This window comes from Theropithecus gelada, chromosome 14, assembly GCF_003255815.1.
Source record: "Theropithecus gelada isolate Dixy chromosome 14, Tgel_1.0, whole genome shotgun sequence".
NCBI lineage: Eukaryota > Metazoa > Chordata > Mammalia > Primates > Cercopithecidae > Theropithecus > Theropithecus gelada.
Genome location: NC_037682.1, coordinates 34,197,448 through 34,218,824, shown reverse-complemented (window position 1 = coordinate 34,218,824; position 21,377 = coordinate 34,197,448). Strand labels below are relative to the sequence as shown.

General features: G+C 34.6%; 1 protein-coding gene across 2 annotated transcripts in view; it reads right to left on the bottom strand.

The window, feature by feature from the left end:
• The window catches only part of LOC112606209, a 501,724-nt gene that overhangs the window by 190,193 nt on the left and 290,154 nt on the right, over positions 1-21,377 (bottom strand). For both annotated transcript variants that reach the window (XM_025356376.1, XM_025356377.1), the window contains 2 exons: positions 12,594-12,725; positions 11,731-11,888 (listed from right to left, as the gene is read on the bottom strand). In XM_025356376.1, the coding sequence (XP_025212161.1) occupies positions 11,731-11,888; positions 12,594-12,725 (290 nt within the window). The remainder of the gene's footprint in view (positions 1-11,730; positions 11,889-12,593; positions 12,726-21,377) is intronic.

Below are 21,377 nucleotides of genomic sequence, written 5' to 3'. Positions count from 1 at the left end.
AGCATGATGAAAGCAATGGTACATCACATTTAAATACTAACATTGAATGTAAATACTAACATTGAATGTAAATGGCTGAAATGCTCCACTTAAAACATACAGAACCACAAAATGGATAAGAACTCACCAACCTACTATCTGCTGCCTTCAAGAGACTCACTGACCACATAAGAACTCACATAAACATAAAGTAAAGGGGTGGAAACAGGTATTTCATGCAAATGGACACCAAAAGTGGGCAGAGGTAGCTATTCCTATATCAGACAAAATAAACTTTAAAGCAACAGCAGTTAAAAGAGACAAAGAGGGACATTATATAATGGTAAAAGGCCTTGTCCAACAGGAAAATATTACAATCCTAAACATATATGCACCTAACACTGGAGCTCCCAAATTTATAAAACAATTAGTAAGAGTCCTAAGAAATGAGATAGACAGCAACACAATAACAATGGGGGACTTCAATACTCCACTGACAGCACTAGACAGGTTTTCAAGACAGAAAGTCAACAAAAAACCAATGGGTTTAAACTATATCTTGGAACAAATGGACTTAACAGATATAACAGATATATACAGAACATTTCATCCAACAACCACAGAATACACATTCTATTCAACAGTGCATGCAACTTTTGCCAAGATAGACCATGTGATAGGCCATAAAACGAGCCTCAATAAATTTAAGAAAATTGAAATTACATCAAGCACTCTCTAAAACCACAGTGGAATAAAAATGGAAATCAACTCCATGCAAATACATGGAAATTAAATAACCTGCTCCTGAATGAGCATTGGATCAAAAATGAAATCAAGATGGAAATTTAAACATTCTTTGACCTGAGTAACAATAGTGGCACAACCTATTAAAACCTCTGGAATACAGCAAAGGCGGTGCTAAGAGGAAAGTTCATAGCCCTAAACACCTACATCAAAAAGTCTGAAAGAGCACAAAAAGACAATCTAAGGTCATACTTCAAGGAACTAGAGAAACAAGAACAAACCAAACCCAAACCCAGCACATAAAAGGAAATAACCAAGATCAGAGCAGAACTAAATGAAAAGGAAACAAAAAAAATTACAAAAGATAAATGAAACAAAAAGCTGGTTCTTTGAGAAGATAAATAAAATGGATAGACCATTAGTAAGATTAACCAAGAAAAGAGAAAGAAAATCCAAATAACTTCACTAAGAAACAAAACAGGAGACATTACAACTGATACCACTGAAATACAAAAGATTGTCCAAGGCTACTATGAACACCTTTATGCACATAAACCGGAAATCCTATAAGAGATTTATAAATTCCTGGAAAAATACAACCCTCCTAGCTTAAATCAGCAAGAATTAGATACCCTGAATAGACCAATAACAAGCAGCGAGATTGAAATGGTTTCAATTTACCAACAAAAAAAGTCCAGCACCAGCGGGATTCACAACAGAATTCTACCAGACATTCAAAGAAAAATTGGTACCAATCCTTTTGACACTATTCCACAAGATGGAGAGAGAAGGAACTCTCCTTAATTCATTCTATGAAGCCAGCATCACCCTAATACCAAAACCAGGGAAGGACATAACCAAAAAAGAAAACTATAGACCAATATCCTTGATGAACATAGATGCTAAAATCCTTAACAAAATACTACCCAATTGAATCCAACAACATATCAAAAAGATAATCCACCATGATCAAGTAGGTTTCATACCAGGGATGCAGGGATGGTTTAACATATACAAGTCAAAAAATACGATACACCACTTAAACAGAATTAAAAACAAAAATCACATGATCTTCTCAATAGATGGAGAAAAAGCATTCAACAAAATCCAGCATCACTTTATGATTAAAACTCTCAGCAAAATTGGCATATAAGGGACATACCTTAATGTAATAGAAGTCATCTATGACAAACTCACAGCCAACATAATATTGAATGGGGAAAAGTTGAAAACATTCCATCTGAGAACTGGAATGAGACAAGGATGCCCATTCTCCTCACTCCTCTTCAACGTAGTACTGGAAGTCCTAGCCAGAGCAATCAGACAAGAGAAAGAAATAAAGGACATCCAAATCAGTAAAGAGGAAGTCAAACTCTCACTGTTTGCTGATGATATGATTGTTTTACCTTGAAAACCCTAAGGACTCCTCCAGAAATCTCCTAAGACTAATAAAAGAATTCAGCAAAGTTTCCAGATACAAGATTAATGAACACAAATCAGTAGTTCTTCTACATACCAACAGTGACCAAGCAGAGAATCAAATCAAGAATTCAACCCCTTCGCAATAGCTGCGAAAAAGGAAAAAAAAAAACAAAACAAAAAACAACTTAGGAATTTACCTAATCAAGGGGGCAAAAGACCTCTAAAAGGAAACTACAAAACACTGCTGAAATAAATCATAGATGACACAAATAGAAACACATCCCATGCTCATAGATGGGTAGAATCGAAATTGTGAACATGACCATACTTCCAAAAGCAATCTACAAATTCAATGTAATCCCCATAAAAATACCACCATCATTATCCATAGAATTAGAAAAGACAGTTCTAAAATTCATATGGAAACAAAAAAGAGCCCATATAGCCAAAGCAAGACTAAGCAAAAAGAACAAATTTGGAGGCATCACGCTGACTTCAAACTATACTATAAGGCCACAGTCACCAAAACAGCATGGTACTGGTGTAAAAATAGGCACATAGACCAATGGAACAGAATAGAGAACCCAGAAATAAACCCAAATACTTACAGCCAACTGATCTTAGACAAAGCAAACAAAAACATAAAGTGGGGAAAGGACACCCTTTTCAGCAAATGGTGCTGGGATAAGTGGCTAGCCACAAGAAAAAGAATAAAACTGAATCCTTATCGCTTATCTTATACAAAAATCAACTCAAAATGGTTTAAAGACTTAAATCTCAGATGTGAAACTATAAAAATTCTAGAAGATAACCTTATAAAAACCCTCTAGACATTGGCTTAGGCAAGGATTTCATGACCAAGAACCCAAAAGCAAATGCAATAAAAACAAAGATAAATAGTTGTGACTTAATTAAACTAAAGAGCTTTTGCACGGCAAAAGGAACAGTCAGCAGAGTAAACAGATAACCCACAGAGTGGGAGAAAATCTTTAAAATCTATACATCTGACAAAAGATTAATATCCAGAATCTACAACGAACTCAAATCAATAAGAAAAAAACAATCTCACCAAAAAGTGGGCTAATGACCTAAACAGACAATTCTCAAAAGAAGACATACAAATGGTCAACAAACATATGAAAAAATGCTCCACACCACTAATGATCAGGGAAATGCAAATCAAAACCACAATGCAATATCACCTTACTCTTGCAAGAATGGCCATAATCAAAAAATCCAAAAACAGATGATTGCATGGATGCAGTGAACAGGGAACACTTCTACACTGCTGGTGGGAATGTAAACTAGTACAATCACTATGTTTCCATAGTGTTTCCACTGTTTTCACAGTGTGGAGATTCCTTAAGAACTGAAAGTAGAACTACCATTTGATCCAGCAATCGCACTACTGGGTATCCACCCAGAGGAAAAGAAGTCATTATACGAAAAAGATTCTTGCACATGCATGTTTATAGCAGCACAATTTGCAACTGCAGAATGATGGAACCAACCCAAATGCCCATGAATCAACGAATGGATAAATAAACTTTGATATATTTATATGATGGAATGTTACTCAGTCATAAAAAAGGAATGAATTAACAGCATTTGCAGTGACCTGGATGTGATTGGAGACTATTATTCTAAGTGAAGTAACTCAGGAATGGAAAAACCAAACATCGTATGTTCTCACTGATATGTGGGAGCTAAGCTATGATGATGCAAAGGCATAAGAACGACACAATGGACTTTGGGTACTTGGGGGGAAGGATGGGAGTGGGGCAATGGACAAAAGACTACAAACATGGTGCAGCGTACACTGCTTGGGTGACAGGTGCACCAAAATCTCACAAATCGCCACTAAAGAACTTATTCAAGTAACCAAATACCACCTGTACCCTAATAAATTATGGAAATATTTTAAAATAATTTAAAAATACATATAGAACTAAAACACACCAGCATTTAGACAGAAAGTGCATATATGGAGATTAAGAGTTCCAAGATTCTTGAACTGTTGTGAAATAGTAAAAACACTAATTTATATTAGGCTTTAGTAAGCCAAGGCAACATGTATAATCTCCACAGTAGTCACTAAAAATAATAATAAAATAAAGTTAACTACCAAGATAATTGGGAGAAAGGAAATTAAATAACATACAATAATAAATTTTAGAGGAGACCAAAAAAGAGAAAAAACAGGACACAGAATAAATGGAACACAGAGATATCAAATAATAACATGTTAGATTTAAATTCCAAAATACCAGTAATTACATTATTGGTATAAATGGACTAAATACTTCAAGTAAAAGACAGAGATTGTAATACTGCACTAAAAAAATACTTTTTCATACAAAACACTCCCTCAGCATTAAAGATAAAGTTTAAAAGTAAAAGGACATCAAAATAAATCATGCAAACACTGACCAAAAAGCTGGGACCACTATATTTAATATGAGACAAAGTAAACTTTAAGGGAGAAAGCATTTGAGGGCATTTTATAATAACATAAGGTTTAATTGACCAGAAAGATAAAACAATTCTAAAATTGTATGTACCTAATAATCTCAAATTATAGAAAAGAAAAATTCATAAAACTCAAAGGAAAAATAGAAAAATCCACAATTTGTGGAGAATTTTAACCATACATCTTTCAGTAAATAATGTAACCAGCAGACAAAATATCAGTTAAGTATATACAAGATCTGAAAACACATTTACCAAACTTAATCTAATTAAAATGTACAGAACACTGTACTCCCAAACTTCAGAATATGTATTTTCTCAAGTATATATGTATCACTTATGAAAAATGTGCATATGGTAGGTGCGCCATAAAGAAATCTCAACAAATTTTAGGCTGGATGCAGTGATGCATACCTGTAATTCTAGTACTTTGGGAGGCCAAGGCAGGTGGATCACTTGAGGTCAGAAGCACGAGATCAGACTGGCCAACATGGATAAAACTCTGTCTCTACTAAAAACACAAAAATTAGCCAGGCAGGGTGGTGCATGCCTGTAATCCAGCTATCCGGGAGGTTGAGGCACAAGAATATCTTGAACTTGGGAGGCGGAGGTTGCAGTGAGCTGAGATGGCACCACTGCACTCCAGCCAGGGCAACAGAGCAAGATTCTATCAAAAAGGAAAGAAAGAGAGAGAGAGAGAAAGAAAGAAAAGAAAGAGAAAAAGAAATCTCAACAAATATCAGAATTAAAATCATATCAAAAATGTTTTCCAACCACCGTGAAATTATTCTAGAAGTCAATAATACAAAGCTGAAATATTTCATATATTAGGAAATTAAGAAATATCCTAAATAGTTCATGGATCAAACAATATAATACAATGGAAATGATAATGAAAATATAAAATAGTAAAATGAGTGCAATGAAGCTAAAGCCATGCTTCAAAGTAAATTGTATCCTTAAATGTATACATCATGAGAAGAAAAGCTGAGAAAAAAATCAATGAAGATGGGCCATACAAAGGGTAAGGTTTTAGGTAGATAAAAGGAAACAGGGGTGTTTGAGACAAGCAAACAAGCGTGGGCCAAGTACTATCAGCTTGGGTCTATCAAGTACATGGAGATCCTGAGACTTCAGTATAGTGCGTCTGACAGTTAATGCTTAATTTCACTAAGGGAATGAGTAAACTCTGAAGAATTATAAGTCCCTGAGTGTAATATTCAAAGTAGTACTTCAAAAGCATATCACCAGGGAGGAGTGTTCAGGATGAACTACCTTCTCCCTACAGTGACACCCATTACACTCTTTTATCATAATGACTTGTTTAATATCTCTCTTCCCTGTTAGATTCTGTGGGGACAGCTCTGTGTGGGGACAGCTCTATGAGGCCAGAAAGTGTACCTGTCTTCTCCATACTGAATCCCCAGTGCCTAGGATACCATAAAATAGTGTTTAGAACATAGAACATGCTCAATAAATATTTGTGCATCAAAAAAGGATAGAATATATAGATGACATTGACTCAGCTAGAAAGCCATTGGAATAGTTGGGCTCAGTTTTGGATTGACACATGAGTAGATCATAGGGCTATGGTTGGCTGGCAGACAGGATGGTCTTGAAATGTACATGTGAATGCTCAGACTATTTGCTCTCTCCATTTTCTTAATTCCATTAATCATACCCCTTCATTCATTTCTTTGTTCATTCATTCAACAACTTTGTATTGAGTACCTACCATGTACCGGGTATGTTCTGGCCCTGGAGGTACGGATGTAAAGAAAACACTTCCTGCTGAAGTGAAGCTTACATTCTAATTGGGCAATTCAGACAGTAAATATATATGTATATGACAGGTAGCAATAAGTACCTTGAAGAAAAATAAAGCAGGGAAAGCGAATGACAGGGTATGAGCATGTATGCATTGTATCTCAGAAAAGGCCATGAAGCCAGGTTGACTAGAGCAGAGGAAGGGAGGGAAATGGTGGGCAGAGATACAATGGGACTGGTAAAGTGGGATATTTAGCATAAAGACTTTGGTTTCACTCTAGAGAAAATAAGAAGCCATTGAAAGATTTGAAACTGAGGATCCCCATGATCTGACTTATGAATATAAAAGGATCATTCTGGCCCTTAACTGGAGAATAAATTGTAGGAGGACAAGGTTGAAAGAGATAGACAAGTTAGGAAGCTAATCTATAGATCATTTTGACAGCTTGCACTCTGGTCTCATCCAAGTCCACCTAAATGTAATTTATTATCTCTACCACCTGTCTCCTTTTTTTCCATCCATATTATCCAATCCAGAAATCATTACCTACTATTTTCACTATTATAATACTAGACACTCTAGTTTGGGGGCTACAAGTTTGAAGAAGGTAAGAGTAGAGCTTCGCATTCATGCCTTAAACAGTTCTATAGACAAAACTGAATAGAACAGAAAAATAAATAGTACATTGTTGAAATGAAAACTATGTGGCATAGTCGAAGGTTTGGGTACCCCACAGCAGCAAATAAAAACAAAAAATAATCATAAAATGCTTACTTGAAAATCTTTGAGAATTTCTGCATTAACGTACATTTATAGACATATAAACCTAATCTTTTAGAATGCTTGATTTTTGACTTTGTTTCAAAGAAACACATGCAATTATATTATTTGTTCACTTTACTTTAATTCACAGACAACATACGGGAATTAATTTTTAAAATATACTAAAACCTAAACAGGCAACGGTATCAGCCAATACCAGGATATTTGACTTTTCTAATCAAAAAACAAAATTATATCTTCACAATCTTGAAACACACAATAATTTAATGTTCTTAAATATAATGCCATACTTCCAAATATAGCATAAAGGAGCTAAAGGCAAATGCTTAAAGCTGAGTATCTTCAATAGCTAAGAAAAGTAATGTAATAAAACATGGGATTTTATTCCTAGAAAGTATAATTGGATTTAGTGACTATCAAAAGCAATTATTATATTAACATTTACCTTTATTTGTAATAGTTCTAGAAATAAGAAATGGAGCTGTGGCCATTTAAACAATTCACTTTTCTTAAAAAGACAGTCTGAATATTGTCAAAACTGACCTGTGAGTTCACTAGCTCTATAAAAATTGTGTTAATATTTACTTAACAGAAGGAGGAGAAAGTTCAGAGCGAATAAGACAGTTACAAATTAACACCAACTATATGCAAAGCTACATAAATGATTTAATATAGCACTCTTATGCTACTGTATACTCAAGAAAATTAGAATGTAATTCAATTTTTAATACATGGGTTTTTACAATTTATAATTATATAGACATGATCATTATTTGTCTGCTTAAAGAGTTTCTCATTGCTATTGATTTGCCTTTCTTTGAAAAGCAGGAGACTATAATAGTTCCTTTAGCTAGTGCATCTCAAATCTGTTACTAAGAGAAAAGAACCTTGAATAAGAAAAAAGCATGTCACTTCTTTCAAGCTTCATTTCTTCTGTTTTATCAGGGAAAAAGAGAGCCTTATAAAAATTGACCAATGCAGTAGAGTTTGAATTTATATTCTCCTAAAATGGTAAACATAATAAATTGAGAACCAAACGCTTAATTTTATTTCATACCAGTTGTAGCTAGACATAATTATAGCAGAAGAACTGACTTTATAGCAATTGTAAAAATGTAAATAAGGCTTTAAAACTGACTCAGGAATTATATTTTATAAATGAAGCTTTGATTTTAATGTAAAAAATTATCTTAGGGCATGATATGCATTATTCAAAATGTCCTGCCTTTGTTACCATTGAAATGGTAGTTATACTTCAGAAAACCGAGGGACAGAAACACCTGTTTCTTATCAAATCATATCTCCTAGTGATTACAATAATTTTATGTACAAGATAGACTTTAAAATTTAAATACCGCAATATTTTAAAGTTTATATTTTTAGATAAAAGTTTATTTTTAAAATATCAGTGGAAAATGTGAAACAAAATGTAATGTGACAATTATCAATTTTAGTCCAAATATTCTTAATAGCAAAGTATCAAGTGTCTACGTTTAAAATGCTTTTCATAACTTGTATTGATTTTTGTCCTAATGCAAACATTTAACTATTAAAATTTGGAAAATAACTAAATATTTTTAAAAGCAGTAAAAACTTTCAATAATTTGTTTTATTTTCTTCAAATCACCAGCCCATTTGGTGAGGTATTTGTCTATATAAAATTAGGATAATACCAAATTTATTTTTATAAATTGCTTTTTTATTAGTTCCAAAGCTCATGAGATATTAAAGTACATTTTAATTGAAAAAAAAATCAAATGGCTTTTAAATCGATGTTTTCTTTTAAAAGAATGAAGTCCATGCCAAGTTGAGTCATGAAGAGAAATGTCAGTGCGATCCCTGGCAGCTGCTCGCTTCCCTGGGAAGGAAGGGCTGGTTAGGAGTACAGTAGCTAGCAAACCCTCAGCACTCCACAAAGTCACTAGTGGGAAAAGAACAAAGGCCTTTCCAATGCAACTAACACAGATGTGCCCAAAGGCAAACTGTCAGAAACAGTTAAGATGACAGCTACTCACAGTTCATTATTTCCTTCTCACAGGTCACTGGGTGACAAGCTGGGTCAGCATGCTTTGTTGGCTGTCCCAGTCCTTCTCCACCCCCTATTCCATTTAAATAAGAGTAAAGGACTCCTTTGGATAAACTAATGTAAACAAACACATTCCAGACACTTAATGCCAGAATATGGCATTTACTTTACTTTGGACCAAACTTAGAATTCAATGTACACACAACTTATTTTATCGAAGCAAGGATAGAAGCACACTTCTATGCCTACTTTTCAGTGATTATTTTAGACTGTGGGTGCGTGTGTGTGCGTGTGTGTGTGTTTTAAGAGGTAAAGAAACTGAAATTACATCTACTGTGGTAAATTGTGGAGGCAGAGGGGGAAGAATGTAGATAAATCCCCGCCTTAAGAAAAAAAAAAAAAAGAAGAAGAAGAAGAAGGCAGGAAGAGTTGCTGGAGCCTATCACATAAACCCTGAGGAATGCTCACTAAGAAACAGCCTCTGGAAGATTTCTTATGAAATCAAATCCCAAACAGATTTACTAGTCAATTCCTATTGACTAAAAAGCATAAATCTAAGTAAAACCCCTATTAAAAATTCTTTTCTATCTCTGCTTGTTTTCAGAACATTTTCACAACTAACACTTGAATGCTTACTACTTTTCTGGAAACTTAAAGACATCTCACTTAATTCTAACAACCTCAGACAGGTCTTGTGGTATGGCAGCTGATATTAACTGCCCTGTCTTTTTTGGCCTCACTTTTTCTAATACTATATTCCTTTCTTCCAAAGTGCAGTCATCAGATTGCATTGCCTCAGGGAAGAAGCAACAACAGAATGCAAAAGCCAAATCCCTAAGCTACCCAGTACCCTATAATTTTTAAGCATGGGAAGCGTGAAATAGGCAAAGCAGGTGAGTTATCATGAGGGCCAGGTAGAGCATGGGGCAAATACACAAACCCCATGTATGTTTCAGGAATCTGAGAGCAGAAGTAAACTGTGCCTCTTTCTTGAGTAGAGCCCAGGATAAGGATGAAAACCCAAGATAAGAAGATCCCAAGATAATGACAAGCACAAGCGTTCCCTCAAAAATGGCTGAGTAGAAATGGCTGCCAAATAAGTCTAGAGAGGCCAGAAACAGCCTCATAGAGCAGTATTACGAATTCTCAAGTGTCCCAGTGTTTCCTGAGTTCCTATTTTAGATGAAAACATCAGACAAGGACTTTCCCCAAGGGACTTACATTCTAGTGATGTGAGAATAGTGGAGAGGGGCTTGGCTATATGGCTGCTCAGCCTATGGTCCTGTTGTAGATGGAGCATCAGGGAGTTGAAAATCTTGTATGTGATTAAAAAATAACTAGCAGGAAAAAGAATACCTGGAACCTAAGTTTCCGTACTGTTCTGACACCCCATATTATGATACAGCAAGGTACTAAATTTGTTACTTTGTGTTCTATCTTCAAAACAACAAGTACAAAAGACTTAATGTTTAAATAATAAATAATAAATTGGGAGAGTCACTTTTGCTATCTATCAGAAAAAAGTTCCCCTCCTGTCAAAATTCCAGGTGGAATATGTAATTTAGTAATATAAAATAGCTTTTAATTGAAATAAAAGTTTTTGTCTCTTTTCATGCAAGTGACATTTCTATCTACAGTTCATGTATTTAAATTTAGGAAGGCTGAGTGTGATGGCTCATGCTGATAATCCCACCACTTTGGGAGAGCGAAGTGGGAGGATTGCTTGAGGTCGGGAGTTCAAGATCAGCCTGGGCAATATAGCTAGACCTCATTTTTACAATAAATAAATTAATTAATGAAATAAAATAAATTTAGGAATTTCCTTAAACTTTAGTGAATATGGTAAGAACTATATTACTCCTTTAAGAGTATTTCAGTCAACAGTAATTTCAAACAGTTTTAGATTAAAATTACAATTTATAAAGTCAGTTTATGATTTGCAACATCAACTCCAACAAAATAATAATAATGAACTTTAGTTTCCAATTAAATAAAGAGGATCAGAGAAATTGTTTCCATTTCTTAACCAAGGATAATTTTTCAATTGGTTAGCAATATCTATGATGTTATTTTTATTCTAGGAAGGGAAACAGGGTTGATTTGTTATCACTGGTTAAGACCATCTTTTGTGCACTTAACCTTGAGTCCAAATATAATATTCTCATGGAAAATAAAAAGGATTGCCCATGGAATAGTCTTCTTCAACATATCTTGGTATTTTAACAATTGGATATATGGTCTGTAGTGCCTTAGCTTAATTGTGTTAATGACAGTTATTTCAGAGTATTTTAGTGAAATCCCAGGACAGCAACCCATCCTAAGTATAATAATAAACAATAACATACAGTACATCAATCTTCAACAAAATACACATAAATGTCACCTTTCTTCATCAAATATGACCCAAAAACTACTACGCTTGAAAGCCAACGGGCTTTTGAGATATTTCAATAATCTTCAAGAAATCAATCTTACATGAAACTGAAGGAAAACATCGAATGTCATTGAGCAATAAAGCTCAGTTCTGTCAGTACCTTACCTCTGAGCAGAAGCCTTAGGATGTTTCTCTTCCAGTTTCCTCACCAGTGCTACTGTCAGCTGGCCTATCTCCTCAAGAGAACCTTCTGGCATTAAATGGGTGTCTGAGGGTTCTGGCAGTTGCTTCAGACCAGGGTTGCTGGCACTTTCTTGCAGAACCTAATAAATGAAATATAGGAATAAAGTAGCTAATTTTCATTGAGTGGAAATATCTAAACTGTACATACCAAAAATATAACACTGCAGTTTTCATGGTTCCTTCAGTGTTTCTACAACACATAAGTCTTTTGTACGTGGCCAAAAACAGGCAATCCTAAGAAAAAAGGTTACCGCCATCTGTTTAATACAATGTTTATATAAACATATATGTTTATGTAAATATAAATGTGCATATAGATACTATATTATGTGTATTAAACTATCCATAACATTAATTATTAATTATTATTAATTTGTGCTTGCCTCCCAAAAACAACTTGAACATTTTTTCTCTTTTTTTTTTTTTTTTTTTTTTTGAGACGGAGGCTCGCTTTGTCGCCCAGGCTGGAATGCAGTGGCGCGATCTGGGCTCACTGCAAGCTCCGCCTCCCGGGTTCACACCATTCTCCTGCCTCAGCCTCCGAGTAGTTGGGACTACAGGCGCCCGCCACCTCGCCCGGCTAATTTTTTTTTTTTTGTATTTTTAGTAGAGACGGGGTTTCACCGTGTTAGCCAGGATGGTCTCGATCTCCCGACCTCATGATCCACCCACCTCGGCCTCCCAAAGTGCTGGGATTACAGGCGTGAGCCACCGTGCCCGGCTTCTCTTTTCAAAATACATTTTAGAGAGCTATGTCTGTCTTGCCTCTGGCTCACTACACTGACCTCTTCTAAGTTTCTGCCATGTTCCTGATGAGCTGTGGTCCAGGCACCATGGTGAATGTGATTCTCTGTCTGGGTCACATCTACTTGTGCATTTAGCTCCTCTAGGTAGGTCAGAACAAACTGAGGATAAGCCTGTAAGAAAGGAAAAAAATAACAAGTAGTATCAGCCTTATAAACAGTAGCCAAAAATCCATCCAACTGGAAAGAGGGGAGGATAAACTAGATTAAAAATAGAAAGGTCTGGCTAATAAACTTTGTACTTTATTCTCAACTTCATAACAAAATCAAGTGAAATGACTTTAATATTAACATTTCTAAATAATTGTTTAATCTGATTAAGTTTAGCTAGATAGCTAATTTTTGCCCTTAGATAAGATTAAAACAGTAAAACAATCTTATACATTAATAATAATAGCTAAATTTATTGAGTTATTTCTATATACAAGGTATTATTGTATACACAACACATATATGTAATTGTGTAGTTGCTGTATTGTTTGGAAGTATTCAATTCTGCTCTAGAAGACAAGAAAATTGAATGAATGAAATAGCTGCATTAAGCATATATAAGATAGTAACCTGAGAAATGTCAGACACAAAGTAGAGCAAATGTCTACGAACATAGAAAAGGCTCAAAAGACAAAATAGACATTTAATATTCATGACTCACTAAATAACCAACAAAGCAAAAAATATTTATGATATACTAAATACAAATGAAGCACATGAGGCTCACGATAATCATGAGGTCTTTAATTAGCCACCCATTGCTGGCTCTCATTTGGGATCTTATGAAGGATAAAATCCATCACTGCTCATCAGGCTAACTGGGGAACACAGCTACTGGTCAAGTGACTCACACACAGCCCTCATGGAACAAGTGTGTGTCATTGGCCCAGGCATCTTTTATTTGTTGGGCTCCCAGGTCAAGTTTTCATTCTGGTTCTTGTAACTACACTAGCAGCAGGAAAGAGTAATGTAGCATAAAGGGGAGATATGTAAATACTGTATACCAGATTCAGGCTAATGTGACCCTTCAACCCACTTGTGTAATATTTTGATTATGTTAATCTGGCCCATCTCTCTTTCTTTACATTTTGTTTTATGTTTTAAATTGATTTAATATGTCATGATGTGAATATTTTAATTTGTTCTGTGCACTTTTGTGTACCATGAGCTCTAGCCTAGCTTACCAAGTAATACACTTGGAGGCTACCCTTGCATGGAATTAACTTCCTACATAACAACAAATTTGCATTTTAATCCTTGCAACAGCACTTTGCAATGGGTACTATTATTGTGCCCATTTTAAAGATGAGGAAGCAGACACAGGGAATTTAAGCAACATGCTTCAGTATCAAGGGAACCCACCCCCAATATTTCAATGTAGGTGCTTTCTATTTTCCATAAGTGTCGGCTGGCTAAGAAATAAAGAGAAAGAGTACAAAGACAGGAATTCTACAGCTAGGCCGCCGGGGGTGACATCACATATTGGTAGGACTATGATGCCCACCTGAGGCTCAAACCAGCAAGTTTTTTATTAAGGGCTTCAAAAGGGGAGGGGGTGTAAAACAGGGAGTAGGTGCAAAGATCACATGCTTCAAAGGGCAAAAAGCAGAACAAAGATCACATGCTTCTGAGGGAACAGGACAAAGGCAAAGCAGAACTACTGATAAGGGTCTATGTCCAGCTGTGCACATATTGTCTTGATAAACATCTTAAACAACAGACAACAGGGTTTGAGAGCAGATAACCGGTCTGACCACAAATTTACCAGGGCAGAGTTTTTCCCTACCCTAATAAGCCTGAGGGTACTGCAGGAGACCAGGGCGTATTTTAGTCCTTATCTCAACTGCATAGGACAGACACTCCCACAGCAGCCATTTACACACCTCCCCCAAGGAATGCATTCCTTTCCCAGGGTGTTAATATTAATATTCCTTGTTAGGAAAAGAATTTATCGATATCTCTCCTACTTGCACATCCATTTATAGGCTCTCTGCAAGAAGAAAAATATGGCTCTTTTTGCCCAACCCCGCAGGCAGTCAGACCTTATGGTTGTCTTCCCTTGTTCCCTAAAAATCGCTGTTATTCTGTTCTTTTTCAAGGTGCACTGATTTCATATTGTTCGAACACACATGTTTTACAATCAATTTGTACAGTTAACACAATTATCACAGTGGTCCTGAGGTGACGTACATCCTCAGCTTGTGAAGAAAACAGGATTAAGAGATTAAAGTAAAGACAGGCATAAGAAATTATAAAAGTATTATTTGGGAGCTGATAAATGTCCATGAAATTTTCACAATTCATGTTCCTCTGCCGTGGCTGCAGCTGGTCCCTCTGTTCGTGGTCTCTGACTTCCCGCAACACATCAGTGTCATCCAGCTTGATTAATAGTCTATCAAGCCTAAATATGTTCCTTCAATTATAATATAAACTCCTTACTGCACTTTTTAAAGTGTGGAGTAATTCTAAAAAACAAAAATCATGAGGGAGTGTTCAGCAGATAAACGGCACTAAGGTCCTTACATTGTTCTGGAAAAATAGATACTAAATAACTTTAAACTTTGTTAGAAGATGTAATGTAAACATGCATGTTTAAAATGTGAGGCATTCCAAACCCTTAAATGCATATTACTAAGTGCAAGAGTCAATCTGAAAAGACTACAACTATGGAGACAGTAAAAAGATCAGTGGTTGCCAGTGAGGACTGAATAGGTGGAGCACAGAGGGTTTTTAGGGCTGTTAAACTATTCTGTATAATACTATAATGGTGGTTACATGTCATTGTACATTAGTTCAAACCCATAGAATGTGCAGCACCAAAAGTGAGCCCTAATGTAAACTGTAGACTTTGGTAATGATGTGTCAGTGTAGGTTCACCAATTATAACAAATGTACCACTCTGGTGCAAGATGAAGATACTAGGGGAGGATGTGCATTTGTGGGGGTAAAGGATATATGGGAACTGTCTTACTTTATGCTTAATTTTGCTGTGAATCTAAAACTGCTCTAAAAAATAAAGTCTTATTTTAATGTAAGGGGTTCCAACAAAAGCACAAGTGGCAAAAGAAAAATAAATTTTACTACTAAAAAATTGTGTTACAAACAATGCTGTGAAGAAAGTAAAAGAAAAAAACCTACAGAATGAGACAAAATATTTTCAGATTATATGTCAGATAAGGGATGTGTATCTGGAATATATAAAGAACTCTTATACTCACTAATGAAAAGACAAATAATCCAATGAAAATACAAGTAAAGGATCTGAGTAGACATTTCTCCAAAGAAGATAAACAATTTGCTAAGAAAAGATAATCAACATCACTAGTGATCAGAAAAATACAAATCAAAACCTCAATAAGATAATACTTTTTACCCACTAGGATGACAAAGAATAACAAAATCAAAATGACAGAGAATAACAAGAGTTGGCAAGAACGTGAAGGGGAAACAGCTTGGCTAGTCCTCAAAATGTTAAATGTGGAGTTTTCATATGGCCCAGCAATTCCACTCCTAGTTATATACCTATGAAAAATGAAAACATACATACACACAAAAACTTCCATACCAATGTTCATAGCAGCATTATTCAAAGTAGCCAAAATAGTGGAAACAAATAAAATGCCATTAACTGATACATGTATTAAAAGTATGATGTTTCCATACAATGGAATATTATTTGGCAACAAAAAGAAATGAACTACTAAAGCATGCTACAATGTGAATTAATTCAGAAAACATTATGCTAAGTGAAAAAAAATCAAACACAGTAGGCCATATATTATATGAGTCCATTTATATGAAATGCCCACAATGGGCAAATCTATAAAGGATGGGGAGGGGGCAGACAGAGGTGGAGGAATACATGTGAAGTCCAAGATGTATTTTAGGGAGAACAAAAACATTTTAAAATTAGATTGTGGTGACAGATGCACAGCTCTGTGAATATACTGAAAAACATTAAACACCTAAACTTTAAATAGGTGAATTTTCGAGAAATCTATTTTAATGTAAGAAATTTTTCAGTTAAAACAGCATATAAAGTATAGCTTTAAACAAGCAAAGAAAAAGAAGAGAAAAGGGATCCAGAAAATGTCAAGAAGAGATTTTTTAATGCAAATTAAAAGCATAATAAACCAAATCTTTGTTGAATTAATCAATGAGTGTATTAACAATGCAATTATTTTTCTTTTTATGTCCTGACATATATTAGTTGTACGTATTTTGGGGGCACATGTGATATTTTGATACCTGTATATAATGTGTAATGATCAAATCAGTGTAACTGGAATATCTATCACCATAAGCATTAAATGTGTAAAAATTTAAATGTGTATTCCCTTTGACTTAACAAATATATACATATTACAAAGATGTCCATTGCAGCATTGCTAATATTTAACTACATGTACATCACCAGGAAAATTTTAAAAGACAGCATAGATGTGGATGTCAGTATGAAAAGATGACCACAATACATATCTTATCAAGTGGGAAAAAGTATATCACAAAGTAATATGTATAGTTCTGTCTGGGGGTGGGTATGTGTCTCTAATCAAGAATGATACACTATCAACAATAATATTGGAGGAATAGTTCAAGAGCTACTTTTGCTTATCATTTTATTCAGTTCTGAATTATTGGAGATGTTTTTCAAAACTAACATGTATCCCTTTTATTATTTAAATGAGAACCATTTTACACATGCAAATATATGTGTAATAATTTTGGGGAATATACAAAAAGCATACTGTTAGTGAATAACTCTGGGAAATGGGAATAAAGTTTGAGAAGAAGAGACTTTACTTCTCATTAATGTATTTTTTCTAATATTAATTTTTATCACATATTATTTTTATAAAAATTAATACTTAAAAAGAATTGAAAATAGTTATATTATTGCACATACTATTCAGATAATTTTGGAAAGAGATTTTTGAATCATTAAGCTAATCCAAAACATTAGCAAAAAGAAGTTTAATCTAAAAAAATTAGGATTTACATTGTACCTTTAATCTTATTCATCTTTATTGCATTATGCTACTTTTTGTTTTCTTAAGTCAGTTCTTATTGTCTTAAGTACATTTAAGACAATTCAACTGAAAATAATGTGATGGGTAATGGAGAAGTAGATTGTTTCATATTGGTTCTGCTAAAAACATCAAAGCCCAAATTCAGCCCAAAGACCACTATGTTTTCAATATGAGAGAAAACAATACCAAATATGTTCCATAGTATCAGAATATTAAAAGAATCAACTTATAAAAAGCAAAACAAACAGTAGACACATTTCAAGACTATAAGTAACAGCAGTACGGCTCAAATTCTCGCAATTGTAAATCCCTTATATTATTATGGTAGCTTCATCTTATGTTCGTTTCATCCTCTAATAGAAGTAAAGACATTTTATGTAAGTTCATTTCTGAGGTACATTCCCCTAATACTAGAAAGATGATGTACCTGGAATATGGGAAACTTCAACATATAATATATCCAGTGAAATGGAAGAGGAAGTGCCCAAAAGGTAGGGCCATGATGTGGCTGAACATTCTGCTAGACACTGCAGAAGCAGAGACCAAAAGTACAACAATGACAAAAATGCAGTAATGGGCTTTGCTTCCTGGAGTTGAAAGTTTGGCAAAGGTGGCAGACATACATAAATAACACAAAGTGACCAGAGCTATTATTCATCCTCCCATCATGCATTTGGAGACATTTAAAAATTTTCCTGGAACTTCCCCTTTGGAGTCATCCTAAACCCTTCCTTCCCCAGGTAATATCTACTCTAATACTTTAATATCACAGTTATTCAGTGTTATCTACTCTAAGACCAGGTGATCCTGAGCTCCAACAAGGCATCCACAGGTTCAGTCATCAGACCACCAGTACAGACAACTCCTTCCTCCAAAATCTGAAACTCAAATTTTTCTTCTAGGAAGTCAACAACCTAATCTTTCAACTTTTCCTCCTTTCAATTTCACCAGTGCATCACCCTAAACTGACCTCTAATATCTTAAGCCCTTATTATTTTCTAAGTCTATCAGCTCTTTGGCTGATAATGCATTCTTCACATTCTAACCCATTTTTTACACCAGAAGATAAATTTTAACAAAACGCATCTCTAATCACATAATTCCCATTTCAACAACTTCAAATAGTACATACTAATTCACAACCTACAGTCCTGTCCTGGTTTTAAATTCCAGCTATGCTATTTACTGGCTTTGAGACCTTGGGTAAGTTCAACTTCCATAACAGAGAAGTTTTCCCACTGAAGATTGAGTAAGAACATGATCGGAATTTCACATTTACCAAATTCACTCTCAGGATGCAACTGTACCTCTCTGGTTGCTAAACAGAACCCCATCCATTTATGAGATTTTTTTCCCACCATAATAGGGCTGGGGGATCGTCTCCATCACTCCCAAGGTGTTCCCTTCATGTCTGTTGGAAAGGCTATGTTTCACCTAAATTTGGGGCTCCACAGAAGTGCTTATGTCTTCAAGGGAAGTATGGCAGGCAAGTCTGCAGAATTTCACCTGGAATTTTAAACTCCAGATACTCTACCTACTCTTGGTCAATACAATGATCACACATATTTTTGAAGGGGGTCTCTTTTTTCTTATTATTATACATGCTTTTTACAGAAAGCTTAGAAAATGTAGTAAAAAACTGAAGAAAATAATTATCCATCCTTCCACCACCATTTCACATATAAACTTCCAGTTTTGTCTCTATACATATTTATTTGGTACAATATAAATAAACAAATAAAATATTGTTTTCTTACCCAATTTTTCTCAATTAACAACATTACGATTTTTCTTCATCATCATAAATTATTCTCCATTATTTGTTATGCCAACATTTGGTATTCATAATAAAGACATGCCACAATATATTCCTACAATCTCACTGTTGATTTATTAACCTGTTTTCAATATTCACCATTCTAAATAGTACTACGGTGGACATCCTTAAAGATATATTTTGGTGTATACTACTGATTAATTTCTTGGGGTAAGTTGCTACAAGTGAAATTTCTGAGTCATAAGGAATATGCATTTTTGTAAGGATTTTGATAAATGTTGTCAAACTGACCTGCAGAAATATTGTGCCACCCTCTTTGATGGTCCCCAAAGTTCCCTGCTTCCTTGTATTCATACCTTTGTGTAGTCCCCTCCCATATTGTCAACTCCAGGAAGCAAAGCCCATTACTGCATTTTTGTTGTTGTTATAGTTGTGGTCTTTGCTTCTGTAATGGCTAGCAGAGTATTCAGCCACATCATGGTCCTACCTTTTGGGCATTTCCTCTTCCACTATGTGATCCAAATAATTTGGCAGAAGTGGTGGATGCCACTTCCGAGATGAGGTTATAAGGGGCACTTCAGCTTCCATTTTGTTCTTTTGTTCTCTCTCACTTTTTTGGTTGTCTAGCTCATGTTGTGCAGGCCCACATGGCAAAGGAACTAATGCCTCTGGCCTACAGCAAAGTTAAGAATGCTTAGAAGCAGAACTTCCAGCCTTAGTCAAGCCTCAGATGTTTGCAACCTGAGTTAGTCTCATAAGTAACTTTGAGTTAGAACTACCCAGGTAAGTCACTCCAGATTCCTGACCTACTAAAACTATGAGATAATAAATATTTGCTGTTTTAAGTTACTATGCTTTGAAGTAATTTGTTACACAATTAAAAAATAAAGCAATAGATAACTGACACATACAATGAGTGTTAGTTTTCTTGTATCTTTATCAACATTGGATATTCCTAGTTTTACATCTTCCTAATGTTAAATGAAAGAAAATACCATCTCATTGTTTTACAGTTATTTTATATCTAGTGAGTCTGAAATTTGTATTTAGTTTGGCTCTTACAATTTTTCTCCTGTCATGTATTTCCTTTTAAAGTCCTTTGCCCATTTTTGCATTGAAGTATATATTGTTTTCTATGCCTATATCAGGTTTATTATATATTGAGTATTATCTCATTCTCTGATATTCATGTTGCAAAGATTTGCCCCACTTTTCACATTCTCTTATTTATTTTTGCTTAATTATTTTAGATTTAGGAGTTTTTAAATTTTTATGTACTCAAGTAATTAGTTTTTCCCTCTATGGATTCTCCCTTTGTTTGCATACTTATGAAGATGTGCTTATGAAGATGTCTACTCACTACTACACTGGGTTAGATGTTTAATCCACTTTTTCTTCTATTTTATGGTTCCATGTTTAAATCTTTAATTTAGCTGAAACTATAAATTGTATAAAGGAGGTGATATAGTTTTAGTAACCTTTTGTAAAGGAATAGAGGAATAGTTAACTTTAAAAACAAACAACACAAAAGACTTATCCAAGTAAAAACAATACAACAAAAAGGAATAAATATATTTAAGCTTGTTCATTATTATTATCATTATTAGCTACAAATTATCAATTTGCTGTTAAAGGCCAGGATCTGTGCCAAATACTTACAATGCTAGTATTAATAGTTCCATTTTCCAGAAGAAGAATTCGAAGCTTAAAAAGGTTAAATGACTTGTCTAAGGCCACACAGCTAATAAGTGTTGGAGCCAAGATTAGTTATTAATATCCTAAAGCAGTAATTCTGCCTTTTTATAAAATAAATAACATGAGCTCCATTTATGATCCAGCTGCAAATAATTATCAAATTATACTCCATTTTATCCTTAACTAGATGGAAATAGTTTTGAATATGACTAAATTTAGAGCTAATCAAAATTTCTAAACCTCTAAAAGAATGAAATGCCTCATTAATAAATA